The sequence below is a fragment of the Hemiscyllium ocellatum genome, chromosome 2 (genome assembly GCF_020745735.1).
Source record: "Hemiscyllium ocellatum isolate sHemOce1 chromosome 2, sHemOce1.pat.X.cur, whole genome shotgun sequence".
Lineage (NCBI taxonomy): Eukaryota > Metazoa > Chordata > Chondrichthyes > Orectolobiformes > Hemiscylliidae > Hemiscyllium > Hemiscyllium ocellatum.
The window spans coordinates 38,431,922-38,446,974 of record NC_083402.1 but is presented as its reverse complement, the minus strand read 5'-3'; the positions used below and the strand labels follow the sequence as shown (position 1 = coordinate 38,446,974).

Below are 15,053 nucleotides of genomic sequence, written 5' to 3'. Positions count from 1 at the left end.
TTTGTATAAAAAGATCGCTATTCATGTACTCAATTTATTTATCAAAAGATGCAAGCATATTTTAAAAAATAAAGTATTTCTATTGGGTGAAATGGTACTTCTTGATTGTTGTAGTGGGTTTTGGTTTTTCCTAGTTTCATTGAAGTATTCATGTGTGTTAGAGTCATAGAGTTGTACAGCATGGAAACAGATCCTTTGGTCCAACTCATACATCCTAAATTAATCTAGTCCCATTTGCCAGCAAATGGCCCGTATCCCTATAAACCCTTCTTATTCATATATCCATCGAGATGTCTTTTAAATATTTTCATTGTATCATTTTCCAGCATTCCATACACGCACCACCCTTTGTGTGAAAAAGATGTTCCTTAGGTCCCTTTTAAATCTTTCCCCTCTCACCCTAAACATATGCCCACACGATATTGCACATGATATTCCAAAAGTGGCCTAATCAATGTCCTGTACAGCCGCAACATGACTTCGCAACTTCTATTCTCGATGGTCTGACCAATAAAGGAATGCCTTCTTTACTATCCTATCTACCTGTGGCTCCACTTGCAAGGAACTATAGACCTGCACTCCAAGGTCTCTTTGTTCAGCAACACTCTCCAGGACCTTAGCATTAAGTGTATAAATCCTGCCCTGATTTGCCTTTTCAAAATGCAGCACCTTACATTTATCTAAAGTGAACTCCGACTACCAATCCTCAGTCTATTGGCCCATCTGATCAAGATCCCGTTGAGGTAACCTTCTTTGCTGTACACCACCAATTTTGGAGTCATCTGCAAACTTACTAACTATACTTCCTATGTTTACATCCAAATCATTTACTTGATTCTATTTATTAAATCTGTTTAATGATTTGAATCTGTTTGAATACTTGTTATCTTCTATATTGGTCTACTAGCTATACTTTAATAAGATTTTCCTGTAGTGGTTTGTTTTAAAACATGAATTTTGTTCATTATGCAGTGTATCTCCAAAGGAAGTGGCAGGCCCAGGAGGTATTGTTTACTTTTTGAACAGATTTGCACAAATTTTAACGTCTGGATATTAGAAATGTTAATGTGGAATAAAAAGATGTTGAAATATAAAAATAAAAGTGAAGACAAAGTCAGCAGAAATTGGGCTTTTAAGCTTTTAACCGTTTGACTGTAACATTCAGATAAGAATTAGTAACATGTATGACTTGAAGAGCATTAGAGGAGAGAAAAGCAGTTTGCATTGCAACTGGAAAATGTGTCAGGAGGCTGGATTGCAGAGGGTGTGTTCATTCAAATTATTGGACAACAGCAGTAAAATGCTAACCTCAAAACTTGCATCCTCACTTCCGTCCAAGGCCCCCAAAGGATCTTTTCACCACCAGCAGAGATATTCCTGCACATCTAAACACCTCATCTACTGTGTCTATTGCTCTCAATGTGGTCTCCTCTACATTAGGGAGACAGAACGCCAACTCATGGAATGTTTCAGGAACATCACTGGGACACACGCACCAAACAAGCCTGCTGCCCTGTGGCCAACCACTTCAACTCCCCCTCCCACTCTGCCAAGGGCATGCAAGTCCTGGGTCTCCATTGCCAAATCCAAGCCACCGGACGATTGGGGGAGGTACGCCTTGTCTTCTGCCTTGGGACCTTTCAATCACAAAGCATCAATATCGAGTTCACCAGTTTCCTAATCTCCCCTCCTCACCCCAGATCTAACCTCCAACCCGGCACCGCCCTTTTGAACTGCTCTACCTGCCAATCTTCCTTCCCACCTATCCGCTCCACCCTCCCCTCCGAACTATCACTATCACAACCCCCCACCTACATCTACCTATCGCCTTACCTCTCCAGTCTCCTATTTATCTCTCAGCCCCTTCTTGCCCCCTACCCATATTCCTGATGAAGGGATTATATCTGAAAGGTCGACACTCCTGCTCCTCGGATGCTGCCTGACCTGCTGTGCCTTTCCAGAGCCACACATTTCGACTTGATCTCCAGCATCTGCAGTACTCTTTCCTCAAGTTTTCCTTCAGTTGTTGCCAGAACTAGTCTGAGTCCTCATTTTCACTGTCTTACTTGACGGTCTTAACTAACTGTACTTAGCAGTCCTTTTGATTTCTGATCTTGTGCTTTTAATGTCTCTTTCTGTCCATCTAACTGATTCTGAGCCAGAATGTAATGCCTGTTCCAAATTGTTCTTGAAGCTATGGCGAGTTACTTCTTTCTTCAAAGCATTGGACTCCATGTGATGAAGATATTCTGATAGTGTTTTAGGTGGGAATTCCAGGATATTAAAACAAATGGAATAATAGTGGTAGGTTTCCAAAGCAAGACATTGTGTTACTTGGAGGGGAACGGATGACATTATCATGCATCTGCTAACATTGTTATCTTGGTAGTCAAGGTCACTAGGTTTGGAAGGCACTGTTGTTGATGTCCTTGGGTTTTACTGTAGTGCATCGGTTGCATGGGTTGTACACACTGGTGGGTTGTACACACTGGTGGAGTTGAGCTCCTTGTACGTTGTTGGAACTGCATCTAGTCCAGGCAAATAGCAAGTATTCAATCACATTCCTGACTGGTGTATTGGAGATGGGGAAAAGCTTTTGGGAATTAGGTCACGAGTCACTCACCAGAGAATACCTAGCTGTTGCCCAACATTTCCTCTAAGCAATGAACCCATGCAACTACTGCTAAGTTCTGCACATGCAAATTGCCGTGCCGATAAATTGCTTCTGCTTCCAGAAGTCACTGCTACACATGGATCTCAGAGGTCTGTGCAACAGCAGAAGGAAATATTGCTGTGAGCTACCATGGAAGGTATAGTACATGTGCAGTTGATCCATTTAGGTTTTGGGCAGCATGGTAGCTCAGTGACTAACACTGCTGTCTGACAGCGCTAGGGAGCCAGGTTTGATTCCATCCTCCGATGACTGTCTGCGTGGAGTTTGCACATTCTCCCTTTGTCTGAGTTTTCTTCAGCTGCTTTGATTTCCACAGTCCAAAGATGTGTAGGCTAGGTGACTAGCCATGGGAAATGCAGAATTACAGGGATAAGGTGTTGGAGTGGGTCTGGTTGGGATGCTCTTCCAAGGGTTGTGTAGACTTGATGGGCCAAAAGATCTGCTTCCACACTGTCTGGATTCTATGATTCTAAGTTGCTGGCCAGTGGTGACCTACAGGATGTTGATAGTGGAAGTTTTGGTGATTGTCATAATGTTGAATGTCAAATTAAGGTAGTTGGATACTTACTTGGAATAGTCATTACTTGGTGCTTAAGTGGCAAGTTATATTTTGGACATGTTTCAGTCCTCACCTGAACATTGTCCAGGTCTTGCTACATATGCTTACAGATTATTTAAATATCTCAGGAATAGCAAAATCCTGGCTGGGAATGGTCAGCACCTCTCCAATTGCAGGCATAATTCACGGGCGCCCTCCAAGCAGCATTCAGTGAATATTAAATTGGCAGGAATTGCAATGGATTTTGGTAGCCATAATGTTTTCAAGTTTGGGAAACTGCACCAACCTCTCCCTTTTATTCTGAATGCTGAACACAATGTAAACTCAAACAAAAATGGCAATTGCTGGAGAAACTCAGGTCTGGCAGCATCTGTGGCTGTTCAGAACCCTTCTTCCTCATTGTCGTCATTAAGTTTTCAAACTTTCTGTTTTGTCAGCCCACGCAAGTGTGAACCAAAGACATCAGAAACCAAATCCAGGTTCCACTTTTTTTGATATGCATTCCTGATATTCATTGATCCAGGTGCCCTTACTGATCAGCTCTTTTCGCATTAACACATGGAACAGTCCTTTCCAAATTTTCGCGACATTAAAACTAGTCAAGCCAGCAAGAAATATAGATATTTTCTAATCAACTTGTGTAGAGATGTTACCTCTGGAGCAGGTGGCAGTTGAACTCCGACTCAGTGCCTCTCTAGCGAGGAGTATAAACTGGGTTGAGCTGTTTACGGATAGCAGGGTATTTTATCTCCGCTCTTGTGCATGAAACTTAAATGGACTGTAGGGATTGTACCCGAATAGCTGCGACCTTGTTTTATAACTCCTTGTTTAAAATGTTGAAAAAGGTTGGCATTGCAGTTTTGACCACTGCAGTCACCACCATCTGTATAAAAGAGAAAGCTGCCATCGTACCACACCATCAGGCTGCTCAGTCAGTACACAGAGATGGCTGGTGGTGATTTAACCTAAGGATCGCCATGCCCTTTTCAGCAAGGGGAGAGGTGAAGAAGGTGTATCTTTGATGGTAACTTCAGCCAGTGCAGGGATTGAACCCAGGTATTGGCATCCAGCCAACTGACCCCGGTCTCTATTAACGTCAGATTGTTCAGATATGCTACTACATACCTCTGCGGGGGCAGGTGGGACTTGAAACCGGACCTCCTAGCTCAAAGACAGGGATACTACCACCACACCATAAATTGTTGGTCAAAAAGCGTCCGGTGTTTCTTTCTCTCGTGCGAGACCCTGGGAGGAGAAAATCAGACTAAACATACCCGCACAGGCTTTGATTTTTTTTAAGCTTGCAGTTTTTTTTTAAGTTTCACCACCTAATGTCTGATGTCTTTGAGAAAGGCAACAGCGAGTCTGTTAGCACAGAGCCAGGACCAACCCTATCATGTCAAAGCTGACGCTGACGTTTTAACAGCAGGCACACCCTCTGGGCTTTCTAACGCTGAAAGTATCCACCTGATAAAACAGGTTTCAGCCTTGAGGTAAGTTGTATGAAGGCTGCCGTCCGATCAGGGCGAGGAGAAAAATAAACTTCATCAAGTATTGGTCTTTGGTAAGTGAACACCCCTTAAAATAGTTCAAAAAGATGAGTCTCTTTTACGTATTAGTTCGCAGGTCGTTTTATTTTAAATATATGTATATCTGTAGTGTTTCAGATTGGCATATCGAATAACAGCAATTCCTCGTGAACTATGCAACCTTCGTTGGGAAACATGAAAGAGCTGGTCGAAAGCTTCGTCAAGGGTCCCTCGCGGGATGGATCATCTCAAATGGAAATCCGTGAGTGCACATGAATTTGGGTGTTTCAGATTTGGGACTGTGCTAGTACCGGGATGTATTGTAGAGTTAAGAGGCTTTAAAACCAGTCACTCAACATTTCACCAAGAGTTGTGCAATGTGTACAGCATATCCATAAAGGTATATTACATGCAGTATGTAAAGTTGATATTCACAATATCTGGACGACCCGGGGATAATTTTCGTACAGAATTTGGGGCAGCACGGTGGCACAGTGGTTAGCACTGCTGCCTCACAGCGCCAGGGACCTGGGTTCAATTCCCGCCTCAGGTGACTGACTGTGTGGAGTTTGCACATTCTCCCCGTGTCTGCGTGGGTTTCCTCCGGGTGCTCCGGTTTCCTCCCACAGTCCAAAGATGTGCGGGTCAGGTGAATTGGCCATGCTAAATTGCCTGTGGTGTTAGGTAAGGGGTATATGTGGGGGTATGGGTGGGTTGCGCTTCGGCGGGTCGGTGTGGACTTGTTGGGCCGAAGGGCCTGTTTCCACACTGTAAGTCTAATCTAATCAGACATGTGGCGAAAGTGAGTACTGCAGATGCTGGAGATCAGAGTCAAGATGAGAGTGGTGCTGGAAGAGCACAGCAGGTCAGGCAGCATCTGATGAGCAGGAAAATCGACATTTAGGGCAAAAGCCCTTCATCAGGAATGGCCGCTTGTTTTCAGTGCTAATGTGGGGATAGACCTTGGCCTGAGAAACCAGAATTGCTGTGTTTTTAAGTATAGGATCTTTTTCTATCCATTGGCCTCAGACACAGTGCCTCTCTAGCAAGGAGTATAAACTGGGTTGAGCTGTTTACGGATAGCAGGGTATTTTATCTCTGCTCTTGTGCATGAAACTTAAATGGACCGTAGGGATTGTACCCGAATAGCTGCGATCTTGTTTTATAACTCCTTGTTTAAAATGTTGAAAAAGATTGGCATTGCAGTTTTGACCATTGCAGTCACCACTATCTGTATAAAAGAGAAAGCTGCCATAGTACCAGACCATCAGGCTGCTCAGTCAGTACACAGAGATGACTGGTGGTGATTTAACCTAAGCAATGAACCTTGAGTTAATCCCTGATCAAGCTTCAGACAATGCAACACTCCCTCAGTACTGCAGTGCAATCCTTGCTTCTCAAACTCAGATCCACACAGAGTTCTCGGTATTTCCATGGTATGGAGCTGCCGAGGGCTGGATGATATTGTTGACTGTACAGTTTGCCATAACCAAGAGTTAAGAGGGGGTCAGAGATGTGTTCTGTTTCTGCTCTTTGAGTTTTTTTGTTGGATACTTGAATGATGCAACACAGTCATTGTTAGTGCAAAGGAAAATTATAGTCTGTTAACTAAGCACTCCAATTGATAAGTGTTTGTCCTTATTAATTTCTATGTCAAACCTCTGCTCCTTTTTCTTAGTGGTTTCAACTAATTAACATTGTTAGTCCTTGAATGGTTCACATTTTCCATTTCATCCCCGTTTTTGTTGAGTTGGGAGGCAGTAAAAGTTTTGAATTTTTAACCAAAATAGATATAAAATACATATGAGCGTTGTAGTTTAAATACAACATGTGATAGGCAAAAGTGAGGACTGCAGATGCTGGAAACCAGAGTTTAGATCAGAGTGGTGCTGGAAAAGCACAGCAGGTCAGGCAGCATCCGAGGAGCAGGAAAATCGACGTTTTGGGCAAAAGCCCTTCATCAGCATTCCTGATGAAGGGCTTTTACCCGAAACGTTGATTTTCCTGCTCCTCAGATGCTATGCTTTTCCAACACCACTCTGATCTCTACAGTATGTGATAACTTATCTGTAAACATTATGGATGAATTGGATGTAATCAGGGAAGTTGTTAATATAGTAACATTTGGGAGCACCTACCTCATACAGACAGTACAGTTAGGAAAGGAATTCCAGGGTTTTGACCCAGTGGTTGTAAAGGAATGTTGAATATCGTAGAGGATGATGTGTGACTTGGAGTGAAACTTGCAAAGTTCCATGAGTTGGTTGCCCTTGTATTTGAAGAAGTTGCATGTTTGGAAAAGGAACTGTCGAAGGAGCCTTAGTATGTTAATGTAGTGTATCATGAACACTACTGTCACTGTATGTGGATGGTTGATGAGTGCCAACCAAGTGAACTTCCTTGTCCTGGATGATGTCAAGCTTATTGATTGTTATTGGAGCTGCAGCCATCTCAGCACATGTGATGTTATTCCATCACACTCCGAACCTGTGTCTTAATGGTGAACAGTGTTTGGGAAGTCAAGAGTTAAATTATTCACCCCAAGTTGTCCAGTCTCTGGTTGATAGTATACATGTGGTTATATTTCTGGTCAGCAGATGTCAATGATAAGAGCTTCGCTTAATTGGTAATGTCATTGAATGTTGAAAGGAGTGAGTCAGACTCTTGCTGGTTGGGGATCGTCATTGTACATCACTTGTGTTGTGTGAATGTTATTTGTAATTTATCAGAGTCTACTGTCTTTCTTCAACAAGATCCCTACCCTGGAAGATCTTAATCCCAAAGTTTTTCTAATCTTGATACCAAGAATGGACATTGATCCATACATAATTTCCCATAGTCACAAGTACATATTTTGGTAGATACTGTTTTTACAGATTACTGTTTGGGCTGTTAGATATATTCTATCACAGAAAAACTTCTAGATTGATCCGGTATCACAGATAGTCTCGGAGCTCTTCAGAAAAGTAAAAATGAGCATAACACAAACGGACAGGAAGAAAACTCTGTCTTGTTTTCAATAGCAAAAAATGTCAAGCCAACATGAGCCAAACTGAGATTGTAGAGTTTGCACATTCCCCTGTGTCTGCATGGGTTTCCTCTGGGTGCTCTGATTTCCTGCTACAGTCCAAAGAACCCTTTTCTAAAGAGTAAGAGGAAAAATTTAAAAGGCACCTAAGGGACATTTTCAAGCAGAGGGTGGTGAGTGTGTGGAATGAGCTGCTAGAAGAAGTTGTGGAAGCTGGTACAATTACAGCATTTAAAAGGCATCTGGATGGGTATATGAATAGGAAGGATTTAGAGGGATATAAATTAGATTACTTACAGTGTGGAAACAGGCCCTTCTGCCCAACAAGTCCACACTGACCCGCCGAAGCGCAACCCACCCATACCCCTACATTTACCCCTTACCTAACACTACGGGCAATTTAGCATGGCCAATTCACCTGACCCGCACATCTTTGGACTGTGGGAGGAAACCGGAGCACCCGGAGGAAACCCACGCAGACACGGGATATGGGCCAAATGCTGGCAAATGGGACTAGATTAATTTAGAATATCTGGTTGACATGAACGAGTTGGACCAAAGAGTCTATTTCCATGCTGTACATTTCTATCGCATAAGTTTATATGGTCAAAAACAGGCCATTCACCCCAACCAATTTAACCACTTAAGGGTCCTCTCATCTTTTTAAATCTGTAACTGTCAGCATAATCACTTCCTTCCTTTTGTCTGTTATGCTTGCCTAGGCTCCCCTTAAAGGCATCTGTTATTGACTTCAACCATTCACTACTGACCTGTCCCTTTAAGTAAAATGTTCCTATACCTCCCAAGTGGAAGGAATTCAAATTCACAAAACTTGAAGCAAATCACAGTTTAACTGCTATTGAAACTTCACTGCTCTCTTTCTGGAAAATGTGGGTGAGGGAAAGAAAAAGCAAACCTTCAAATCTTTGTTCAAATGCGATTAATCAGGATTTTATATGAAGTCTGACATCCGAAATGCAGTTTCTATGAGCTACTTGTCTTGAACAAGTGGTTATGTTCAGTTGTCAGTATAATTCGATTGGTAGTAGTAGTTTCATCTAAATCAAAAGGCTGAGAGTTGCAATCTGCTCCAATACTCAAAACCATTTCTAGATGTAATGCACTGAAGACAGTGTTGCATTATCAGAGGCATTTTGCATCATATGAGGACTGAAAGCAAGACTTTGTATCCATGAAATTAATGATTTCATTTGAAGAAGAACTGGATAATGTAATCATTTTTTTCTTCAACCAATACTGAAAAAATAAACTGGTTCTTCATCTCTTTCGCAGTTTGTTGTACCTGTTATGCACAGATTAACTGCCTCACTTGCCTTTACTGAAGGCTACAAGGGCTACATATTACTTAGGGAAAATGTAAGAATTGAAAATCATTATGTTAATACAAGTTCTTGCCTTCTGATGCTGCTATAAATCAAAGGAAGCAAAAAAATCTGTCAATGTCATTTTGTCGTGTTTTCTTTATTCTAAAACTTTGATGGGTTTATATATATTCACAGAAGTAACTGGAATTACTTATGTTTCCCTTTCCAATACAGTGTTGCCAGCAGAGAAAGAATTCCTTAACGCTGCTAAAAGCAATGATATCAATACTTTGTCAAGATGCTTAAACCAGAAGGTCCAGATTAATATTAAGACTGAAGTAAGTAATACTGCTCATCCTCTACAGATGATACATTATCCATTGCAGTAAATTTGCTATTCTTTGATTCTAACATGACTTTAGGATTCTTGGTCAGATGTTCGTGCCTATGACCATACAGGAACGGAGGCAGAAGGTTAAAATAAAAGACAGGACTCAATTCCAGGAGTCCTGTCCAGCTCCAGAATAGGAGGGTAGGTATTTTCATGGAACTAGACCAGTCTCTCTTGGACTCATGTTTCACACTCCCTCTGAGGAGTTAGGAACCACAGTCTGAATTCAGGTAATTTTTGAGAGGTAAGGTTGAATGCTTCTATAAATGCAAACTTCAAACTAACTTATGGACTCTCACGCCATCCATACCCATTCAAAATAGATTACAGGGAAGAAAAAAAATTGTATCATTCACAAAGCTGTCAATCCACTTTGCGATTTGGAGATGCTGGTGTTGGACTGGGGTGTACAAAGTTAAAAATCACACAACACCAGGTTGTAGTCCAACAGGTTTAATTGGAAGCAACGCTCCTTCATCAGGTGATTGTGGAGGGCTTGATCGCAACACAGAATTTATAGCAAAAATTTGCAGTGTGACGTAACTGAAATTATACTTTGAAAAATTGATTGTCTGTTAAGCCTTTCATCTGTTAGAATACAGTGATACACACATACACTTTCTCACACTCACAACCCCCACCCTAGACAGACAGACAGACACACAGACACACAGACAGACACACACACACACACACACACACAGACAAAGACCCACATGCACACATATATTTTGTGGGGTGAATTTGTACTTGTAGAGTTACATTGCACTTTGCTCAAAAACTGCATACATTCATGTAGAACTCTGAGCTCAAAAACTGCATGAATTTATGTAAAACTATGTTATCTCACTTTTTAGATTAGAATCAATCTAAACATCAGGTCATAGACAGAGAACACAGGGTGCTAACACCTTCAACATATTGTCTAGCTATCACCATTGTTAACAGCTAACCCGAGAATGCAACTTTAAAAAAAGGGTTTTGTGATTTACACATGAAAGCAGTGAAACTATCATGGTATTCTAACAGATGAAAGGCTTAACAGACAATCAGTTTTTCAAAGTATAATTTCAGTTACATCACACTGCAAATTTTCGCTATAAATTCTTTTGCTATAAATTACGAACGAGCCCTCCACAATCACCTGATGAAGGAGCATCGCTCTGAAAGCTAGTGTGCTTCCAATTAAACCTGTTGGACTATAACCTGGTGTTGTGTGATTTTTTAACTTAATTCTCTTTGCAGTTGTGTCGTCAAACTCACTGACGTGATCTCTTGTGAAATTTGGGCAAGAGCATTAAAGATGCCTAGACAGCATGGTGTAGTTTTGAAATTAGTTGGCACAAAGATTGGCACTCAATTAGTGATGTAGGAACAGCTAGTCTGGCATCAGCTGCAAGGCTAGCAGCAACCATGGTGTGGCTTGTTGCTGTTCTACCAAGGACAGCCAAGCGACTCATTAGAAGGCCAGGACCTGGAGTGCACATGAAAGTGGCAAACACAGAAAAGGAGCAACTTTAGCCCCAGTGCTAATTGGGCTATCAAACTTCAGTCTTTTACAAATGTAAATCAGCTTTCCAATGTGTCAGCTAAGAACCTGTCAGCTGGGACCTCATGTGCACCACGCTGTTCGGATTCATTGAAGTAAAAGTTAAAAATTGCAATTTCCATGGGACAGCCTTCTTGGTGCTTAGTAAGCAAATGTGTTGGCAGACACATGCTTCTTGTTCCAGACCTCCCATTCACAGACCCTTTGAAAAATTCAAACTGCCTTGTAGGTGTCAGGATTCTGAAATTACATCTGGGGCCATGATTTTGAAATCATGCACATGCTGAAACCTGGTTCCACATGCATTGGAAGTATTTCTCATTCTGTGTGTGCTTTCCTGGGATGAATGAGGACTATAATGGCTAGTCTGTGTCTCTTAAGTTGTATTTTGATTTGAAATAAACGTAACATAAAATGGTGGAATGTTGGCAGTTGTTGTATATATAAGTTCTAATTGCATCGATGTGTTTCACCTAATGATGGGTTGTTATTATTATTATATGCTTTCAAAGTGGTATTGGCAGAGTCAGCACTGATCCTCCAAAGACTAACCCACCTAGTCCCGTATTACTCTACATTTGCCCCTGACTAATGCACCTAACCTACACGTCCCTGAACACTATGGGCAATTTAGCATAGCCAACTCACCTAACCTGCACATCTTTGGACCGTGGGGGGAAACCCACACAGACACAGGGAGAATATGCAAACTCCACACAGACAGTCACCTGAGGTTGGAATTGGACCCGGGTCCCTGGCACTGTGAGGCAGCAGTGTTAACCACTAAGCCACCGTGCTGATAACTGATGGAATTTGTTTGGCATTGCACAAGTCATAGAGTTATACAGCATGAAAACAGACCCTTCGGTACAACTTCACAGAGTCCTGAACCTGGCAACGTTGTAGAGGTGGCATCCCATTCTACTCTCCATCCCCTAATCACAAAACCTGCAAGGCCCAAATGGCTAGCTTTGCTGCCAAAATTATTCCTGAATTGGGGTACCACCTCTATGTTGATGGTCCTAACAGAACTCCTAAAAGTCCTGTTACCATCTTTGAGCAGAGCTATTTTGCAGCATCCTTGTGATCACTGACTCCGCCTCAGCTGTGGCTGCCTCTTCTGGTGGAGAAGCTGACAGTTCACGAATGCCAGACCCACCTGGACCACCATCATCATTGTTTCCACCTGCTTTCCTTAACTGGATGGCAAGTAATGAGCGCCCAATTAGGAGCCAAACTCCTGTAAAGTTATGCTCATTAGTGTGATGCTGGGAAACATATTACTCTGGATTTACATATCGTCCTTGCATGAGATCTGAACACCCACCAGAGAAGTTCCATCCAATATGGGCAGGCAGGGGAACATTCACCTACTTACATTGCCCAACTGTATTTTTTAGTTGTTAGTAAAGCTCCACTTATATTGAACAACTTAAGGCATATAAGTATACTTCCTTACTTTTACTTGTTTCACTGTCTTTGTGTTTACCTCCTCATGTGTTTCCCTCTCTCTTTAAGTCTTTTACTGTGAGTTTCTCCAGCTTTTTCTGCCTCTGGCCATCCCTTTATCTCCCTTACCTTGTTGTAGCTGAATTTTTTAATAAGTCATTAATGTTTAAGAAAATCTGTATTGAGATCAGAACAGTATAATAGCAAATAGGTGCACTGTCTATACTGTACATATTTTTTGTGAGATGAATTAATTGTGATTAATTCTACCTCTGTTTCTGAGCAGTTAGATCGCACCGCCTTACATTTTGCTGTTGCTAACATGAATGAAAATGCTGTTACCTTTCTGCTTGGACACAATGCAGTGGTGGACATTAAAGATAAGGTTTGTGAAAATCCTACTGCTAAATGGCAGTTACTCAATATTTGAATGTCTTCCCAGTGCAGAGGGTGGTATGTTACAAATCACGCAAGGAGTCCATGTTGCTGTGGCGATATTCACTCTGTCATGCATGTTGTAGCATGTTGTATGGATAGCAACAGTAAAGGCTACACGTCCTTTCCATCACATGACTGACCAGGAATCTCTCCCACTTTTATCTCCTATTATTGGCATGTATTGGAAGAATTTGTAGGTTGATACTCAACCTGTGTGGCTGTCCTATGAACACACTTGCCTTGGCCATCAAATCCTGGAGTGGCACTCAATAAAGGGACTTCAGGCCCAGAGTAATAAAATGCTACTGACTGTACCACAAGACCTTTTGTAGTACAGTGCATCTTGGTAAATTTGATTTTCTGATGTGGTGGAGTAGTAGTGAAAAGAAATTCAAGGGTGATTTTGACTTTGAATCAGCCAAACTGCCCATGTTACAAACCTTCTAAGTTATATTGTCATTGACTTTAAAAGGAATGAAATTTGGAAGAAATACATAATGGACAAGTAAATATGATATCTTCCTTTTTGCACTGTCAGCCAAAGTCATTATGCTGACTCTGAGTTTCTGTTGTTACTGGAATCCAGCCAGTGTGTTTAGTTGCTTAGTTTACTAAGTGTTAATCTGGAATGAAGTTACTGTTACTTCACCTTGTTTCCTCGCATACTCCATACATCAAGAGAACAAGCCTCATTTGGTCTGAGGTGACCCCATTATATTTTTTTTAACCAGAATTGAAAAATTCCTCAATTTAAATTGTCCAGAAAATTTTGTGCTAATTCAATATATCAATTCTTACCTAAGCTATGTTAAAATTCATAGTGTAGGTGCAGACATAGTAAATTTTGTTTTTTGCTTCTGGGCAACAGAACAATCTCTGATGATCTATTAAGAATAAATAGTCCTATTCTTTTTCACTTCCAATTTTAAGATAATTCATAAAAGCAGAAGGTTGAGGAGAAATTCACATTTACACAAAGTTCTGATATTTGGGAATGTGCTGCTTGAAATTTCAAAGTGGCAGACTTAATTATAGTTTTTGTAAGGGAATTACATCAATTTTGAAAAAAGAAATAATTCAGGGGATGTGGGGAAGAGCAGGAGCTGGGAAAGCTTTTTCATAGACGCAGCATAGACCTAATGAGCTGAATGCTGCATGATTCTACGGCAGTGGTTTCATGTTCTCTGCAGCTAGTGGGGTCTGAAATGTGAAGGACACTCATAGAATGATGCTGACAAAATGGTTTTCATTTTTCTTTGAAGCATGGAATGAATGCCTTTCTTCTTGCAGCCTGGTTTGGACACCTGAGTATTTTGAAAATGTTGGTAGAGAAAGGTGCTGATCAAAAATCCACAAATGAGGTATGTGTCGAGTTACTCCACCACATGTTCAATGTGACAAGAGTGCTGTCGGTATTCAGATATGTAAAATATCTGTAGTTTGATACTTGGAGTGGAACATATATAATAATTTTTATTTCCCTTTTTCACTCTTGAATTATCTACTGTGGCTCTTGATTGGGTTAAGATAGATTGTTTTAATGAATGTTGCCCCATGTGCGTTATCTATTCAATATGGTATTTAAGAATTGTATATTTCAGGAAGGAGCATTAGGCCAGTGGCAAAGCTGTAAGTCTTTATGTATACAGTGATAAAGATGTAACTTTCTATTATTCTATCATTATATTCTTGTTCACTGCGTCAGTTTTTCAGATTTTCAAATGCTGAGTTAGGCAATATTTATTAGACTGTTTAGTGAGAATGTTTACTGCAGATACCAGTCATTCAAATTCACCAATATTTAGCTTTTTAAAAATGGAACTTGTGTTATTAAGACAAAGGGTTTCTCTCCAGAAAGTCAGGTTCATCTTCGACAAAGATGACAAAAGCATTGAGACCGGATATTGATCTAAAAACAATGCACATTGATGTCACTCCATCATGTCAATTTCATAGTCCTGTGAAATTCAATTTCAAATTCCTTGGATTTCTAATTTTTGATTACTAGCCTGAAGTAAAAGGACTAAAAACATTCCAATTATCCGTTGAGATCAGTTTACACCACTAATCAGAGGTTATTATTTCATCTCACGTTTGTCTATTGGTGAAAC

The 15,053-nt window shown here is 40.9% G+C and overlaps 1 protein-coding gene across 3 annotated transcripts in view; it reads left to right on the top strand.

The window, feature by feature from the left end:
• The first annotated feature begins 4,694 nt into the window (after positions 1-4,694).
• Positions 4,695-15,053, top strand: part of LOC132822560 (ankyrin repeat and death domain-containing protein 1A-like) — a 69,093-nt gene continuing 58,734 nt past the window's right edge. For all 3 annotated transcript variants that reach the window (XM_060835875.1, XM_060835876.1, XM_060835877.1), the window contains exons 1-5: positions 4,695-4,797; positions 4,893-5,024; positions 9,350-9,453; positions 12,791-12,889; positions 14,205-14,303. In XM_060835875.1, the coding sequence (XP_060691858.1) occupies positions 4,937-5,024; positions 9,350-9,453; positions 12,791-12,889; positions 14,205-14,303 (390 nt within the window). In that variant the 5' untranslated portion in view covers positions 4,695-4,797; positions 4,893-4,936. The remainder of the gene's footprint in view (positions 4,798-4,892; positions 5,025-9,349; positions 9,454-12,790; positions 12,890-14,204; positions 14,304-15,053) is intronic.